The sequence below is a fragment of the Austrofundulus limnaeus genome, unplaced genomic scaffold (assembly GCF_001266775.1).
Source record: "Austrofundulus limnaeus strain Quisiro unplaced genomic scaffold, Austrofundulus_limnaeus-1.0 Scaffold6, whole genome shotgun sequence".
NCBI classification, from domain to species: domain Eukaryota; kingdom Metazoa; phylum Chordata; class Actinopteri; order Cyprinodontiformes; family Rivulidae; genus Austrofundulus; species Austrofundulus limnaeus.
This window is the reverse complement of record NW_013952408.1, coordinates 4,868,150-4,884,985: the sequence shown is the minus strand read 5'-3', so window position 1 is coordinate 4,884,985 and position 16,836 is coordinate 4,868,150. Positions and strand designations below refer to the sequence as shown.

Sequence of the window (16,836 nt, the reverse complement as noted above, 5' to 3'; positions counted from 1 at the left end):
ACACACACACACACACACACACACACACACACACACACACACACACACACACACACACACACACACATGCAAAGACTTGCATCCAGTGGGGGGAAAAAAGTTAGTTGGCCCTCTAGGTGCAGTGGCAATAAAACAGGGAACAAAGACTTTTTCTTGCTCTGAATAAATGTCACCTCTTTTAAGTTATCTCTTTCATTTGCAAAAGAGCCTCAGGCCTCACGGTGTGCGATTGTGTGCTTGTTGTGCTTATGTCTTTGCGCAGGCGTGAGAGGGTTTGTGCCCCCCTGCCCGGCATGCCCCCCAACAAACAAGAAAAAAAAAACACGTACCTGTAGTGAGAATGCTCGCAAGGCAGGAATGGGCACAAGGGCCGCCATGAAAAAAGCAATCATGTTGTTGATGGAGGTGAGAGCCACGCTGGTGCCAGTGCGACGCAAACAATCTCCCGTCCGCTCCTTTGTACAAAAAAAAAAAAAGAAAAAACAGAAGCGAGTCAGAGGAGAAGAGAGGAGGACACACAGGAGAGGAGAAGTTTAGAAGAGGTATTTAAAAAGTACCTTAAAAGGGATATTACTTCCTGTTTCTGTGAAGGAATGAGCCAACAGAAACATATCATCCACACCAATCCCTAGTGCCAGGAAGGGAAGCACCTGGGATGTGAAACACACAGRGTCAGAATGAGCGTTTGAAGTAAGTTAACATCAAATTTGGGATCCTAAATCAAAGGATTAACCCATTTCTCTTAGTGTCAAACCATCTTTGAAACCATCTAAAACCTGCACTTTTCTCGGTCTTGTACCTGTGTGGTTGCGGCATTGAAGGAGAGTCCGAGGAGGGAGCAAAGACCGAGGCCTGCAGCCACTGACAGGGCCACCAACAGCACCCCTGCAAGTCCAACAGCCCCCTGGGACTTGGCACAGTCCCACCTGAGCATCGTTACACAGGCATAGGCCAGCTAGAAAGAAGACAATTGCAAGTATTTTTTAGAAAAAACAAAACACAATGACACTGTGATTTGTTTTTTAGGCTGTTAATTAATGATACCAGAATGAGTTAATCACCATGAGCAGGTATCCACCAGCCACTCTGATGGCACTGACATCGGAGAAGGATTTCATAATGTCATTGAGGGTTGTGGTGGAGAAAGCATGGATGGACTGACTTGAGTTAGCTGGGACGCTCTGGTGAACCACCTGTAAAAGAAAACAAGTTAGCCACAAACAATTGCACTGTTCATGAAGCCTACAAGGAGCAGACACTTTTTTTTAACACTTTAGACAAAGTGAGCAACTAACAGCATTTTCTGTTTTATCAAACATGTCCAGAACTACAAATCCTACTCTCAGCTCTCCGTTCAATACCTCGTATTTTAAATGAAGAAAGCCCTTGTCCCGTGGAAACACACTTTCGTCTGAAAGTGAGTGCGGATGTGCAAATGTGTTTTTACATGTGGCAGCATGTGTGTGTGTGTGTGTATGACAACTGAGGAGTAATGAGCACAGATGCCAGAGGTTGTGAGGTCAAAGGTGAAAAGGATGGGATCACATGGTTCAGGCGGCCACTCTCTGCTCGCTGCGCCACAAACGGCACAAAGTTTCCCCCCCTCGAAAAATAAAAAATTAAAAAAAATGTACCTGTACGTCTAGGCTATTTTTTTGCTGCCTTGTACAGATCTGCTCTTGTTCTTTAATGCGTCACGGGGGGGTCTCGTGCCTCTGTCAGTTTACGTTTGGAGTTTGTTACCGCCACCCCCCAAACACCCATTTTCCACATGCCCCCTCAGTTTCTTGCCTCCCCTCCTTTACCCTCACAGTGGTGGGTGTCAGCTATCACGGCAACAGCTTGTTCCTATAACTAGGGCTCTGACAGAGAGAGATGATTGCCCTACCACACACACACACACACACACTCACACACACACAAACCTGGTGCCCTGTTCTGCCCTGTGATTCACTTTACAAGGAAGCTGAAGACTGATGGAATTCAAACACTGCAGAGTAAGTCCTAGAGTGTGTATATATGTGTGTGTGTGTATATAAATGCAGAGCAAAGCTACACAGAGAAGGGGAAAAAAATGCTACACATCCCTAATTATGTCTATTTTAACTCTTTAAAATGTGTAATGAATATTTTGCATGAAACTGGCACGTGTTCGCACCTCCACGAATTTCCTCTGCCACGACTCGAGGATAGCGGTAGCCTTTTCTTCATTCCAGTTGATGTCATGGATCTCGTAGTCATCTTTAAAGTGCTCGTACAGCTGTTTGGGACTCATCAACAGGAACATGGTTTGGAGAGCCTCCGCACTGCAAAACACATCAACCAGCTTAGGACAAAATCACATTAAACCTTCTCATTCGAGCGTTATTTGTCTCATATGTCAAACAGTAAAAGTGGATCCAACACCTCACACCGCTTTGCAATGCCTGTAAATGGTTAAAAGATGGTATTTTCCAGGAAATGTCTGCTGGTCTGACTTCCAGTGCAAGCAACAAAAATCAGGCGTTATCTAGTTTGCCTACTGGTCTCTAGGCTGCGATCACAGACGTCCTCAAGTATTTTTGGCGCAGGCACAGTACGCAGATCCGCAGCACCGAAAGCCCAAAATGTAAAAGAAATTATCGTAAATCCCGCCAAGGAGTAAGTGTGACTCACACAGATGGAACTAGAATCCTCTTTCATTCAAGTCTCGTGKCTTGAGCTTGCGTGGGTCTTGATCTGGCCTCTGACCCAATCCTGTCACTTCATTTGTACCRACCGTGTTTTTTCAAATCCACTTGATGACAGTAAAAAAAAAGGCACGACTTCCTACGATCATCTAATAAAGAGATTTGCACGAGCTCGACAGATAAACGTGTTTTTCTCCTTGTTCTTTGGTTCCTCTGTGCAACCAGTGCGTAGTAGGGGCGGGAGGCTTTATGTGGCTGTCAATCATCTTTAATTAGCCTATCCAAGAGTGGGGTCATTCAGGAAACCGATCTCTCCCAGTTCGATGCATTCCTAGCATGTGTCTGCAAAGTTCATGGAGGTTAAACACAGATCCAGCAATGGATTGTCTGTCTGCTAGGCTGATGAAAATCACATCTTACTATTAACCTTAGACAATGCAAGATTAGTTTGTAATGCAGTTCCTGTACTTTTATTTTATTTTTTTTTAGAAATGCACACCTCAGCAGAGTATCCGGGATGCTTTTGACCCGCCCTCCCAGGATGAGCTCCTCCTGCCAGTGCATGAACTTCCGGCTGAAACCATGGCAGCCACCCTGGAGACGCCCAGCAATGTCAGGACTCTGAATGGACAAGTAGTCAGAAAATGTTAGTTTTTTTTCCTAGTGAGAGCTACTCTACTACATCTTGTTCACAAAATGACCAAAGTTGCATTTGTATGAATTTACCTCCTCCTTTTCCTTATTGGGTGCACTGAGAGGACAGTCGGTGTCTGACGGGTCAAGACAGGGCCTGTTCATGTAAGCATGTCCCACCTGAGGAATCAAAAATCTCAGTATCTACGAACATCTACATTGATAAGAAACAAGGTCTTTGGGTAATTAAGTCAGTAAATAAATACATTTCGGTGTCTTACCTGAGCTTTGTCCAACATCTCCTTAAACCCTTCCAGGGAAGTGAACTGGCTCAACTCCTCCATCAGTTTGACAGGATCTAAATTCATCCACTGGATATCTGGCATACCCCTGCAGAGCAAACACACATGTGTGGTCATAATCAGCGCAAAGCAGTTAGGGCATAAAAGAAGATGAAACTCTAAATTTTCTTATCTGATCTTAACTCGTTTCCTGCAAATCTTTCCTGTGAAAAAAATCGATCAGGTTTTCTTTTTTCTTTTTTTTTTTTCTTTTCAGCTGCACAGGCCTACTCAGGAGGCCAGCTGCAGATACAGGATAAAATAGCGTTTATTATCCTGTTTCACGCTGCCACAATGCCCAGGGAAAAGGCAGGGTGGCTGCCTGCTCACTTTCATTCCTCAGTGCCCTGCACTGAGTCATAACAATTACCCCTGCCTCCCAAACATCTTGATAAGGACTGATGGGAGGGAGGGAGAGGAAAAATTAATTTAGGGAYGAGGAAAGGGAGAAACTGGGAGCAGTTAAACTTTGCTGATGGATGATTATGGACACATGTTTTAATTTGTGTAGTTACATTGTTTTAAGTTCTCAGAATTTTTGATTTAGATCATACATGATATTTTTGATTGCTGCTAAATAAAATGAGCTTAAATAACATCCACACTTTGTCACTGGATATTTTAAAGTATTAGAAAGTGATTATTCACTGTTTTGTCTAAAAACGGGGTAAAAAAATACAAAAGTGTCTCAGATGGAGGCCTTCAGTGGCTTATGAAGAGAGCTCTTTTCCTTTTCACACATACCAGGCTCCTTTTTTTTTTGCTGCTGGCTGCAAAGACACTCCTTTATCAGCTAGTTTTTGCTTGACTGAACGAGGCCTGGGTCCTTTTGTTTTTTCCATTGATTGGTGCTTTTTTGTTCTCCTAAGTTTATTCTTTCTGCCACCCTCGCTCCTCTTTCCTCTCAAATCGGTCTCCTTCAAATTTCCCTTTTCTACCCTCCTGTTGCATTTCTTTAGCACCTTAAACAAGTCCTCTAAACTGACGCCGCTGTCATTCACTAGTAGTCTTTAGCGGCGCATAAAAAAACAATTAACGAACAGCTAATAAATAACAACAACTGTTGAAAACTTTAGATGGGTTACAGGAACTCTTGGCTGATGCGTGAATCATCAAAGACCCCCTTCTCCCGTCTTCAGTGCTTTCACACAAGCCAACTGGGAGATGCTGAGGATGGGAAACTGGAGTTTGTTTCTGTATGTGCTGGCTTGTCATGCAAACACGGCGCAGTCGGCTCAAACAGATACATAAACAAAAGATGTTGTTGCACAAAAACATCTGCTATGATCTAAACTATCTTTTCTAAAGTAAGCACTTGATTGAAATATCACTTCTGACAACAAAAAAAGGAATCCCTTTCAGTGACTCTATTTCTCAAGAGAACTTTGTTCCACAAAAAAAAGGAGAGAGAGGTAAAGAAAAAAAACTTGAATCTGCGAATACGCCCAGACTCCACCGTTAGCTGTCTTGTAGCCTCTCTCTGTCCTTCTCGGGGGACTTGAGGCTTGAATACGGCCTATTTTATTTGTTGGACAACTTGGGAGCTGGGAGCCCAGGGCATTACCATGAGAATGCCGAGTGTTAGCCGTGAGCTGACAAAGCCGCCTCCCCCCCACCCCACCCCACCTCCTCTCTGGGGCCCCTGCACTGATGGACACTCACTCGTAAACTGAAAGAATGCTTACCATTGTCTGACCCAAAGGGCTCCCCTGCCACCGCCACCACCACCACTGCCACCGCCTCCCCGCCCTCTGTTCTACCAACCCACCACCCGGTCGCTGCGGCAGCCATCTCCTCTCCCTCGGTTTGCTGCATCTCTCCCCTAACCTTCTCCCTTTGAATTTCCCTGTCAGGACCCCCACCACCAACCACCTCCTCCAGCCCCGCTCCTCGGACCCTAAAAGAACTCTATTACTGACCGCCGCTGTCAGTCACAGCGCCCACTGACAGACCACTGAAAGCCCAACTGTATGTCTCCATCCAGCCAAACGTGGTGGACCCCCTCAAAAGGCGCTAGCGGGACGGGGACGGAGGCAGTCGCAGTGCAGAGAGAGCACAAGCCCTTCTATGAAACGTTGTAACATTGCAAAGGAGGTTTATGTTGGATCAAAAAAAAATTCCAGGACTTACGGTAAATAGGCAGAACCTCCTTGTAGTTTGGCCCCTTCCCAGAAACAGTCCAATGGGGTGATTATCATACAGGGGAAAAGCTTGTCAATCATCTGGGATCAGGCACAGAAAGCAGGACTGATTAAACCCGACAAATCAGTGAGAAATGGGCACTTAAAGGAATGAAAAGTAGTTGCATTGTTGACATACCCTTTCAATCATGACGTTTTCGATGATAGGCACTCCTGACTTGTAGCATATTTTATTAAGATCCCACGATCTAAAAGGGTAAAAAAATAAAAGTGAGTTAAATTGCAACTTAGTGTCAAAAGCCACAATGTTAAAAAAAAAAAAGTTCACTTACTTCCCAAACAGCGACACCTGCACCCTGCTGGCAGACAGGGCGGCTTCCATGTGAACCARCAAAGCCTCCTGGGTAAGAATATTAGTGCCTTCTTCTTTGGGGGTCTGGATAAGCATCTGTGAGGTAAATACAGACTCTTCTCCTTGCTTCTCCTTGGTGTAGCGAAGTTCTGTGCTCACCCGACTGCCAGCTAGAAATCAACAAAGAGGGAAGAAATGGACACAGAAGGTTTTTATTTTAAACTAAAAAACGACACTTCAGTAAAATTCTTTTGCAATGTAAGATTCAAACATACGTGCTGCATGCACACATGCTTGCACAAGAACACACACGTATATTGACCAACGCCCTTGGCCTTCGCCAGTGTTGGTTTTGAAGGCACTTCACACAAGGCAGTGTCTGGCCAACAGAAATGACTAATATGGCTTCTCATTGGCTGCTTCTGTGAAACAGATGTGCCCTGTTAGTTAGCAAAACCAGCTTTCTGATGCCCCAAAACCCTCTACTGTATACTGCTCCAGGCAGCAGATATGGACTCAAACATTCTGAGCTCATGGAAAAGGATTGTTATGGGCTTCGTTTTCTGTGTTTTATGTTTAACTTTGACACTGTTTAGATGAAAAAGTCCAGAAGGAAACTATACAGAAGAGTCGAAGACGAGTCTTTCACAGGCTTTTAATAAAAACACAAGAATAACGTATTTGAGAGCTTAAAGAAATGTAGATTTCAGTGGTTCTGATTAGCGGTAAAGAGCTAGATAGAGGATTAAAATGTGGGGAACGAGAGACAGAGCTATGCTGTGCAGTGCGGTGGACCCCAGCCCCCTAATTATAGGAGGTTGCCCTGAAAAGAGTTTGCCAGCCGGGGGGATCTGTGCCTGTGCCAAGTGGACATGAAACATGCCGCGTTGGATCACAGAGAGCCTGTCTGCCCCTCTTGCTGTCCCGCTACATGACAACCCCAAAGAGAGAAAGAGAAAGCAGGGAGGGGGAGAACAGAAGAACGCTGCAAAGTTTGAAAACAAGAGCTACCACCATTCTAAACCAAACTCGCATCCCTGTTTTACCCAACTCGCCTGTGATGAGCTCTGTTCTGGCTTTTACCTCATTTTGACCATCTCTATATCCCCCATTCTCAATCAGACTTCACTGGTTTCTCTTTCCATTTGTTTCACTTTTTCTGTCTTATTTTTCTTTCTGTCCTTCCCTCACGTTCCCTGCACCTCCCCCCAGCCTGGAACAGGCTGCTATAATTGATGGGGAGAAAAGAAAAAACAAACTACTCAGCCTTCGCCGCTAAAGTGTGAGATCAGGTTAGAACTCTGGGCCTTGGAGAAACAGTCCAGCATTTCTACGCTTCGCTTTCAAGGCTTTAATTACATTCGCAGGGCTTTGAAAATATCAGGCTGACTTTTTCTTCAGTTTTGTATGTTGCGATCAGTGCATCCTGAAAACAAAAATACCCCTAAAATGGGATGAACATGTATAACCCCCAACCTTTTTTTTAATCCGTGTTGTCATGAAGGTTTCATTGAGAGGAGGATTGCTTTTGAAAACCTTTATAAATGAAATATGTGAGTTTATTGAGTTCGTTGTGGTAAGGAAGATGACTTTGAAGTTCTGAAGCGCATTTTGACTTAATAAATCATTTTTACACCGTCAAGTACCTCTAAACTTAAGAAGAAGAAGAAAAACATCACACAGAGTGTAAAGCAGCAATTACATGTTCAGCACACCATGACTCCATTTAGCTTTTAGTCCGACACATTTCCAATCAAAAATGACTCCTTCAAAATGGGAGCTTTTCCGTTTGCAGACCTTTCTGACATCTGTTAAACCTTTTTTGACATTTCGTATGTTAACCTCTGCAGTGCAGGGTTTTGATCCCAACAGGAACTGGGTGGCTTGGAGAGACTCTGGCTCTGTAATTACAGGCCTCCTGAAGTAAATTATAGCTATTTGTGTCTCGTTCCTCCCATCTGGACCACACAGGCAGCCGGTCGTCTCTCTCTACTCTCTTTCTCGCCTTCGCTCCTCGGCCCCTGGTCCGGCCCCAACCACCCAACTCTGCAGAGCTCCACAGAAACTCGGCCCGCCGCTGCTCCGCTATGCTAACCTCACTCTTTTTCCACCTCTGCTTGTTTCTTTTATCCTTTTCTTCCTTCTTTTCCTCATTTTTCCCCCGACTGTCTGTTTCTCACTTGTTTTTTTTTTCTCTATACCCCGTAATCGCCCCCCACTTCACTCAGACTGTGTTTCAAACAGCCTTAAAGAGACAGCTCTCAGAAATTTTCCCACCCTGGGAAGAAAGCTCCTTTTGAGTATGAAAACAGAGGTTGTATCACACCAGCAGCTGGTAGTTTTATTACATACGTTCACTAAAACCATGAAATATTTTTTTTATGTTGATTACAAATGAATTGATAAACAGAAATTACCAAAATGATAGATACACCTACAACTCTGAGGGTGTTTTGTCAGGAATTCATCAGGTAAACTGGACTTTTTTAAGTGCAACATGTTAGTCACGACAGCATCTATGAATCCTAGGGAAGTGAACARAAGTATATCATGACAAGGTTTCACAACATTGTCTCTTCAATTGTAATATTATTATTGTGCATCTTCCTGATGTATGAATACACCATTGTAAATGCTGGACCCCATCTCTACCAGCCTCAGTAATTTCCTGCCCACCTGAACCTCCCATCCTTAAGAACAAAACACCCAGAAATACTTTACTCAGTGGGGAAATGTGCACCTTCTCAAACCTGACAACAAACCAAGTCCACTTTCATGTGTGTTTGAATCTATTCAGTTCTGTCTTCATGGTGTCTTACAGGCCTGGTTCTATCTAGTTCCAGGCCATGCTAGGTCAGACTAGGCCACCTTCAAACTTTAGTGTGGTAGATTAGCTGGATTAGGGGGCCTCTGAAAGGCCCCACGCTGCTACAGAGGAAGACTCAAAACGAAGGGCGATGGAAGTGTATGCTTTGCTTTGCCATTTTATTTTAGCTTATTTACACCGTGTGTCAACATGGGAAGGAAAGTCCTTCTAAATTTAACACAAAGTTAAAAAGAAATGAAATGAGACTTARTCCCTTGATCTTGTAACAAGTCCTAACCTGAACCCTAAATCTAACCAATCATACTCCAAAACCCATTTTAGTTTATTTTTTAAAGTTGACCAGAATCAAATCCTTTTGGTCCTAAAAGTGCTCCTGCTCTATGGCGTCCCCCCAGCCAGGACACCGCCTAAAGCAGGCTGCTCCAAGCAGATGGGCCTTTCCTCCATACAATCCTCCAGTCCAGCTCCAGACTGAATGCAGACGCTTTTGTCATTCAACACTTCAATTTCTTTCAAATGTTTCCCAACAAACAGCAGAATAAGAAAAGGGTCTTTTTCACAAATGGACCTAAACTTTCCCAGCTTGTAAAACAATGCCAGGGCCAGGCGTGGGAGGGTAAGGATAGGGGGGGCACGAAAAGAGAAGCTGGCATGTTGCTGTCTTACCTATAGAAATGCACTGTATCTCTTCATGAATCAACATTATTTAGGGGGGATAATCCCATTCGATGCAATAACACAAGAAAACAACATCATCAATTTCAGTCTGATTAAATTCTGTGGGTCCACTCTATCCTGCAGTCACAACTGTATGAAGAGCAAAAACAAGATGAAAAATCAGTTTCACTTACACTCTATTCAGATGTGCCAGTGGTGTTAGCCACCACACATAAATTTCCACCACGGTTGGCATTTAGGCACTTTCTATTTCCATATGTATAGGCTTGCCTCTGCTAATTATGCTAATCATGGGCAGTGTTGGCCACTGTGAAAAATAGTCACATTAGACACTCCACTGACCGCTAATACTGCTTAATGTGTGGTTGAAACATACATTCATCCCTGCCTGAAAAGCAAAATTTTTCCACGTTGCTGGTCGCATTCAGATGAGAAATGAATTTATTGAGCCCAAGAACCATTTCTTTTTTTTCCCTCCTCCTCTTCTTCCCTCCCAAGTACCAAGAAAATGTTCAGTCTCCGTCTCACTCTTTCTTTCCTTTTTTTTGTATTTTCATGGTGTAAAGACAGATAGATGCAAATGGTGCAAACTCTAAGGTGGCTGGTGTTGCTTTATTTTGCCCGGAGCAGAGGCAAAGGTTGATCTTCACCCAGGGGGAGAAAGGGTGCCACACTACACTGATTGAGATTTTATTATGCTGTTATTTTGGTTTGCTTTGTCGCCTTTCTAAGAATATCACATTCAATGTAGCCAAGACACGCCAAGACAACAGTACAAGTTTTGGAACAAAAAAATAAATAAAAGCATCAATGAATATTTTTTAAGGAACACTGTTGATCACAAACTAATAAATATAACAAAACTGATATTTTACAAATAAATGATGTGTTCTCTTTGCGTTTCATGTGCAGCAACAGCAAAATCCATGTCTGTTACATGCTTATTGCTGCCCATTGTGTGTTTATTTGTGTGTGGGGGGTGTCCTGGTCTGTGTGTTGTGGGGTGGGGGGGATGCTGAGAAAAAAAGGATGGAATGAAGTAGTGTTGAATTGAAGGATGGAAGGAAAGGGGGTGAAATAAACATTTAGAAGTGACCCAAGTTGACTCTGGTCTTGTTTGTTCTCTCTACCAGTGAGGTCCTGGGCCCTGAACGCTGGGAGTTTATTTATCTAGCTGGGGCACCACCGCGCACTATTCACCTCCAATAATGCCTCATAGAGCTCCCTTTCTCTGTCTGAACTGGGCTGCTGTGTGCACTCCAATGAATTATAGCATTTACCTGCTGCACCGCTCTGAGGTTTGTTTAGAGAAACTGCTCCAAACTCCGAAATGCCCACGTGCGTTCAGTCATTTGCGTAAACTCAGAGGTGTGGTTTTTTTTTTCTTTTTCAACCTGCATCTCGCTTTATTTTCTTCTTTTAATCAATTTATTTCTTGATCTTCTCATATCCTGTCTAATTTCACTGCAGGCTAAAGCAGAACTTCAGTCATGAGGACTGTGAACGCTCTCTACCTCCCCCACTTTTCTACACATTTTTATGGGACATGTGGTGCGACTGCTAGGCCCCGTCTTGCTGCATTTGTATTTGGACAGCTTGAGTCTGTGTATATGTCTGTCATGCCTCACCCAAACCGTTCTAAGAAAGATGAGTTTAGTTGATATCAGAGTAAACACAACTCCTTTTTTTTTTAACATAAAGACCTTTTTTTTTTCACCTCCGCAAGCAAGCTTTTTTCAAGCATTGTGAAGGTAGATCAACCAACAGAAAAGAATCAGCCAAAAGCATTCACACTCACAGAAAAACGGATAATCAGGTCCTGGTAAACTTCTGAGCTAAAGAAAACAAACTCTTGTAAAAACACACTGCACTTTGTCGGGAAGTGAAGAAACGCAGGAGACAGTCTCACGCTTGGTGTTTGTTCATGTGAGGCAGGAAAAATACCAGGAAAAAAAAGGGTGCTCAAGAGCCATAAACCTTCTACCCTGTTCCTGCCCCAACCCCTCCCAATTGTCTCCTCTCATCCCTGTCTTCTTCCCGAACCTCTTTTATGATCTTTCTTTTCTGCTTGTGAACAATACAGAGCTCAGGTCTCACAATAATCTCAGATGGAATAATATAAAGTGCGTTAAATTATGTGGGTTAAAGGAATACGACTGCATTTGTGTGACCCGTAAATGGACTGATGGTTCTCTCCCTGAAGCTGAGCCAGAAACAGGTCTTAATCCCCATCGCAGACTAAACACCCGTCGCATTTTGCATCACAGGTGTGACGAATCCTTCAGCTTCAACGAGATGCGTGTCCACACCGCAGGTGGACGCGAATCTTCAAATCCAGCCAACTGATGCTGGCAAACRTAGGAAGACGATAATATATCGGGACAGCCCTTCGAGTTTTCTCTACATCTACTCTTTCTAGACCCAAGCTGCTCTGATTCACAAAGTTTCCATCGTGGAGAATGAAAGGAAGCAATTAAAAGCGCCACGGTGGCCTGACTTCACAGAGCAGGCAGACACACAGGTAGAAACACAAACACAGGCAGACAGACAGGAACGTTTAGGCAGGCGGGCGGCCGAGCCAGCTGTACACGGATGGAGGTGACAAAGATGACGAGTGTGCGATCGTGTGTGCGAGCGAGCGAGTGAGTGAGTGTGAAAACTCTAGGGGCAGGTTCTCGTATGAATATATGATAGGAAGCATATGCTCCTTAACACCTTGCAGGCAGAGTGTTAACACATACGGTGTCAATTCACAGCTAGTTTACTCTGAGCAATCTTAGAATAAAATGGAAGCTTGGGTGTTTACAACAAATATGTTTTTTTTTATTTACAATGCATCATTTAAGTAACACTAAGAGTCCCATCAATTGAAATCTTAGTTGTGAGCTGATTATTCTGGCTCATGTGCAGCAGTGCGTGTGTGTGTGTTGCTCCCAGTTTGTGTGTGAGAGAGAGGGAAACAGAGAGGGAACTAACCTCTCCTTGTTACCGAACCACTTTACTCTTCATTGAGGCCCTAGCAGCTTTGTCAATGGGCTATTGGTGGAAACAAGGCAGGCAGAAACTTTAGAAACATGGCCACAGCCTCTTAAAGGCACAGCGTTCCCTTTCAGCCCCCGCTCCCCCAAATCCCACAGCAAAACAACTGGCACACAAACACCTAAACATCTCTTTTAAAAGACATCTCGGCCAATTAGCTCAAGAGGTAATCCCACTAACCAGATGGAAACCAAAGGGAAAGGCAACAGTTCCCGTTTCGATTTCTTGTTCGTGCTTGAAATTCTACGTTTTTTCCTCCCATCTCATTTAATAATTTTTATTAGCTGCATTCTACCCAGAATGTTTTTTTTTCTTTTTAAGTACAGCTGGATGGGGGGGCTTGTTCAAATTCCTGTGCAAGTGAAGCGTACGGCCTCCCAACACTTCTCCCGACACCGGCGGTGCTGCGACACCTCCGCGCAGGTCCTGCGGGAGCCGCCTGTTCCTGTCCTCTGGTGACATGGTGGGCTTGAAAACCCTATAGAGTCTGTTTATATTCACCAACTGCTGTGGCGCTTTTAGAGCATGCAAAACAGGTGGGTAAACTTCAGCTGCATTCACTTATATGTATTTTTTCCCCCCTTCTGCTGGTGAGGAGAAGAGAAGGAGGAAAAGGGAGGGAGCAGAGGGGGGGTTTAGGGAGGTGGTGCCTGCTTGCCTCTTGTTGAATGGAATCCAAGAATAGTTAGGGACCACACAGGGAGCTCGAGGGGGGGAGGGGTCAGAGCCCTCAAAGATGGCTAACCATTCACACAGTCCATCTGCTGCAGGGATCAGGCCCGGCACAGAAAGCCTGAGGGTTTAAAAGGAATTTGGCCAGTGTGAAAAACTAAATAAAGCTGCCTTCGCCTCTGAATGTGTGCAGATAACTTAAAAAAAAAGGCGTGCAGAGGGAAGGAGCAGGCAAGCGCGGCGACATTTATAAAGAGGCCAAACTGTAAACAAGAAAAAGTGTTTCTGTTTGACAGAAGAAGAGCAGAACGCAGTTTAAGGGGAAAGAAGTGTCAAATATGTGATTGTGTTTCTCAGATAAAGCTCTACTGAGAAAAAAAAATCCCATCCACAAAGCACAGTCAGGAACTGTGTGCTCATTAAACCACTTCAAACAAACTCTTGCAAAGCCTCAACTTTGCTGCTGCTCTTAAAAAAAAAATAAAAAAAATCCAGCCAGACCATCCAGTGTGTCAGACTCTGAACACCTATTTCCTCCCACTAAGATGACACAAATCTTGTCATCCAGCATCTTCCCATCAACACATTATTGTCTTGTTAGTGGGAAAAAAAAACGGAACTATTTCTGTCCGGAATCTCAAAGCCCACACACCAGATGATCAGATGACAACACAACCATCAATGTGGAGACGACTGCAGTGATTCCAGTGCTGCTTCGCACAAACACAGCCGAACACAAACCGTAGTAAACGAGTGACGTCTTAAACTCACCTTCAACCCACAGCTGCTCGATGTTTGTTTCGATGGCTGCGACTCGGAGTCCCACAGACAGAGCCCCGAACACTAAGAGTCCGATAAAGAGGACCTTCCCACAGTGCCTCTGGATGTGGCAGCCCAGAGAGAACAGGAAGGCCTGGAACCTCGCCCGGATCCACAGAGGAGCTTTCTGACCTACCGCCTTTCCCTGGATTTCACACAGGAGGGAGGGCGAGAAAAAAAAGGATATTATTATAGCAATACTACATAATGCATCACATCACTGTTTGTGCATCTCAGTTCTCAAGCTTCAACTGCCTAGCACGGTGACAACTGCCCGAAGAGTTTGACAGGACATGATTTAAGAGCCTATGACACCAAAACTATGACAAACCTAAAACATTCTTTATGAAAAACCACAGCTCCACTTCAGTGACAGCTAGGGTTTAAATGCCATTTGTGTGCCTGTAGTTTCAATATGATCATAAGCAGAGATTATTTGCTTTTAATGTGTTGACAATCAGGCAAAARTGTCAACATACTAAAGATCTATTTAAATAATCTAACTAGTGTTGCAGGCAAAGTGTCTAGACACTTTAAAGATACACAAATAAGTGAGGTTTCTGCATGTGCATAACATAAAACTAGTATGTCTGCTTTACAAAAAGAGTYGTGTCTTATGAAAATCATGTTGTGTTGTCTTTTAGTATTTCTCCTTTTTTTTTTTTTACTTTAAATGCCCCAATCTGTGTTTGAAACCTTCAAAGTTCCCCCCCAAAAAATGCCACTGCTCTGCTTGCTGTTGTGGTCTCCCCCTCAGCAGTCCTGAAACACGTCCAAAGCATCCGGGCGGTCCAAAGATGCTTTGTCAGATCAAACTCAATCAGTGAATTCCTTCACATGGACCCACCGCGTTTCCAAACAGACCCCGAGCGCAGCGGCCGTGCGCTCTCCGCTGGCTGCACGCACAGAAAAACATGCACAAGACAGCACGGCTGGAAGTGCAGGGAACAACAAAAGCACCTTACCATTAAACTTTATATCAGCGAGGGAAAGGGGGAAAAATGAATGAGAAACTCAGGTCCATTCAATGTTAAACCTGATGGTTTCCAGAAATGTYTGCACAGCAAACAGGATAGGACATTTATTTTCTCTTTTGCTCTAATTCCTGATTCTCTCAGGGAGCTCTGGTGGTCCTTATACCATAGGTTTTTGTTTTATTTTTTATTTTGAAGCTGTTAAAACAGTCTAATCAGATCTAGAAAGCCCATAAAATTAAGAGTTTTCCTGATCGAGTGACAACAACCCTTTTGGTAAACCACTCTATAAAAAAATAAAACTACAAAAAAAAAAATAAAAATAAACAAGCATCACCTTTGAGATCTGTTTAAGTGCGAAAGCAGCGTGGCAGTAGCTGGGTCTCCGGAGAAGGTCTGGGTTCGCAGGCGGCTGGGAGCGCGCATAACTCGGGGGTAAATCTCCAAAGACGCCGCCGGTGGCCCCCGGGACCCCGCGGTCCGAGGCCATAGTCCACGGAGGGGATGAGCTGGGGCCGACGCGACGCGGAGGAATCGGTGCGAGTTCAGGGAAAGCGACGGCGATAATCCAACATAGAAGCGGAGCGCATCCAGCTGCGGCCGCGGCACCGCCGGCGACGGAAACCTCGCTCTTCTACTCGTCCACGGAGGAGCCAAACAAGTCGCGAAACTCCATCCCAACATTATGCGCCCAAATCCGTGCGGATCCTTCAGTCTTCATTCGTCCCGAGAGTTTAGGGGGAGAATTCAGAGAGGAGCTGTAGCAGCAGCAGCAGCAGCAGCAGCAGCAGTAGTAGTAGTAATAGTAGTAGTAGTTGTGGTAAATAGTAGCCTGAGAAAGAGAGAGAGAGACAGAGAGAGAGAGAGTCGGAGCTGTCCGCGTCAAGTCTAACTTCGATCCCGCAGCGGTAACATTTGGAGAGCTTCGCCTCTCGGCAAATCCTGAAAAAGGGAGGTTTGATGGAAAAGTGCTCCGGCTCCCATTGGCCAAGGAAGTGGCAAATTACTTTGCAAACATCGCCTATTATTAGCTGCTAAGCAACAGCTCACCAAAGTGGAGAGAGAGAGAGAGAGGAGGAGAGAGGGGGGGGGGGGGGGGTTGGAGGGGGGAGGAGGGGAAGTGGGGAGGGGACCACCCAGGCTGCTTGCTGCCTGGGCTTGGAGGGAGGGAGGGAGTGGAGGAGGGGGAGAGGAACTCTTTCAATAAACTTTTCGTGCACGCTCGCGCGCGCGCGCGCACTCGGTCGTGCACACCACCACCACCGCAACCTCCACACTCCCTTTTTCTTTTTCCACACCCCCATTTGGTCTCCACAGCTTCTCCCACATCTACCCATGTACATATCAGCAACACGCAAACTGTTTATTATTATTATTATTATATTTTTAATGCGCCAATCAGGAAAAAAAAAGAGCAGGTAAAGCAGTTCTGTTTAAGAATGTAAACATGCAATTCCTTTTCTATTTTTTTTCTCGTTTTGCCCAGAGGAGAGACTATGTTTACATCTAAGGCCACTTGGAAAGTTTACAAATTTTTGATGTTGATTGAGGAAAAGTTATTTAAAGTCAGTGTTTAGATGAGAATGCAAAAAAGGTTAAAATTGCTGTAGTTTTCATGCCAGGTCACTAGATGGCGCTGTGATTTTTGTATTTCAACAACACACACAAGCAAACACTGCAGTCATCATGAG

At 44.5% G+C, this 16,836-nt stretch overlaps 1 protein-coding gene across 1 annotated transcript in view; it reads right to left on the bottom strand.

Annotated features, from left to right (window-relative positions):
* Nucleotides 1-16,149, bottom strand: part of ptch2 (patched 2) — a 25,991-nt gene extending 9,842 nt beyond the window's left edge. Inside the window, exons 1-13 of the mRNA XM_014031613.1 lie at nucleotides 15,483-16,149; nucleotides 14,124-14,316; nucleotides 6,117-6,306; nucleotides 5,963-6,032; nucleotides 5,774-5,865; nucleotides 3,584-3,692; nucleotides 3,396-3,482; nucleotides 3,169-3,290; nucleotides 2,159-2,306; nucleotides 1,062-1,193; nucleotides 800-955; nucleotides 558-650; nucleotides 330-455 (exon numbers count right to left, since the gene is read on the bottom strand). Coding sequence (XP_013887067.1) covers nucleotides 330-455; nucleotides 558-650; nucleotides 800-955; nucleotides 1,062-1,193; nucleotides 2,159-2,306; nucleotides 3,169-3,290; nucleotides 3,396-3,482; nucleotides 3,584-3,692; nucleotides 5,774-5,865; nucleotides 5,963-6,032; nucleotides 6,117-6,306; nucleotides 14,124-14,316; nucleotides 15,483-15,635 — 1,671 coding nt within the window. The 5' untranslated portion in view covers nucleotides 15,636-16,149. The remainder of the gene's footprint in view (nucleotides 1-329; nucleotides 456-557; nucleotides 651-799; nucleotides 956-1,061; nucleotides 1,194-2,158; nucleotides 2,307-3,168; nucleotides 3,291-3,395; nucleotides 3,483-3,583; nucleotides 3,693-5,773; nucleotides 5,866-5,962; nucleotides 6,033-6,116; nucleotides 6,307-14,123; nucleotides 14,317-15,482) is intronic.
* Between the last annotated feature and the right edge of the window lie 687 nt (nucleotides 16,150-16,836).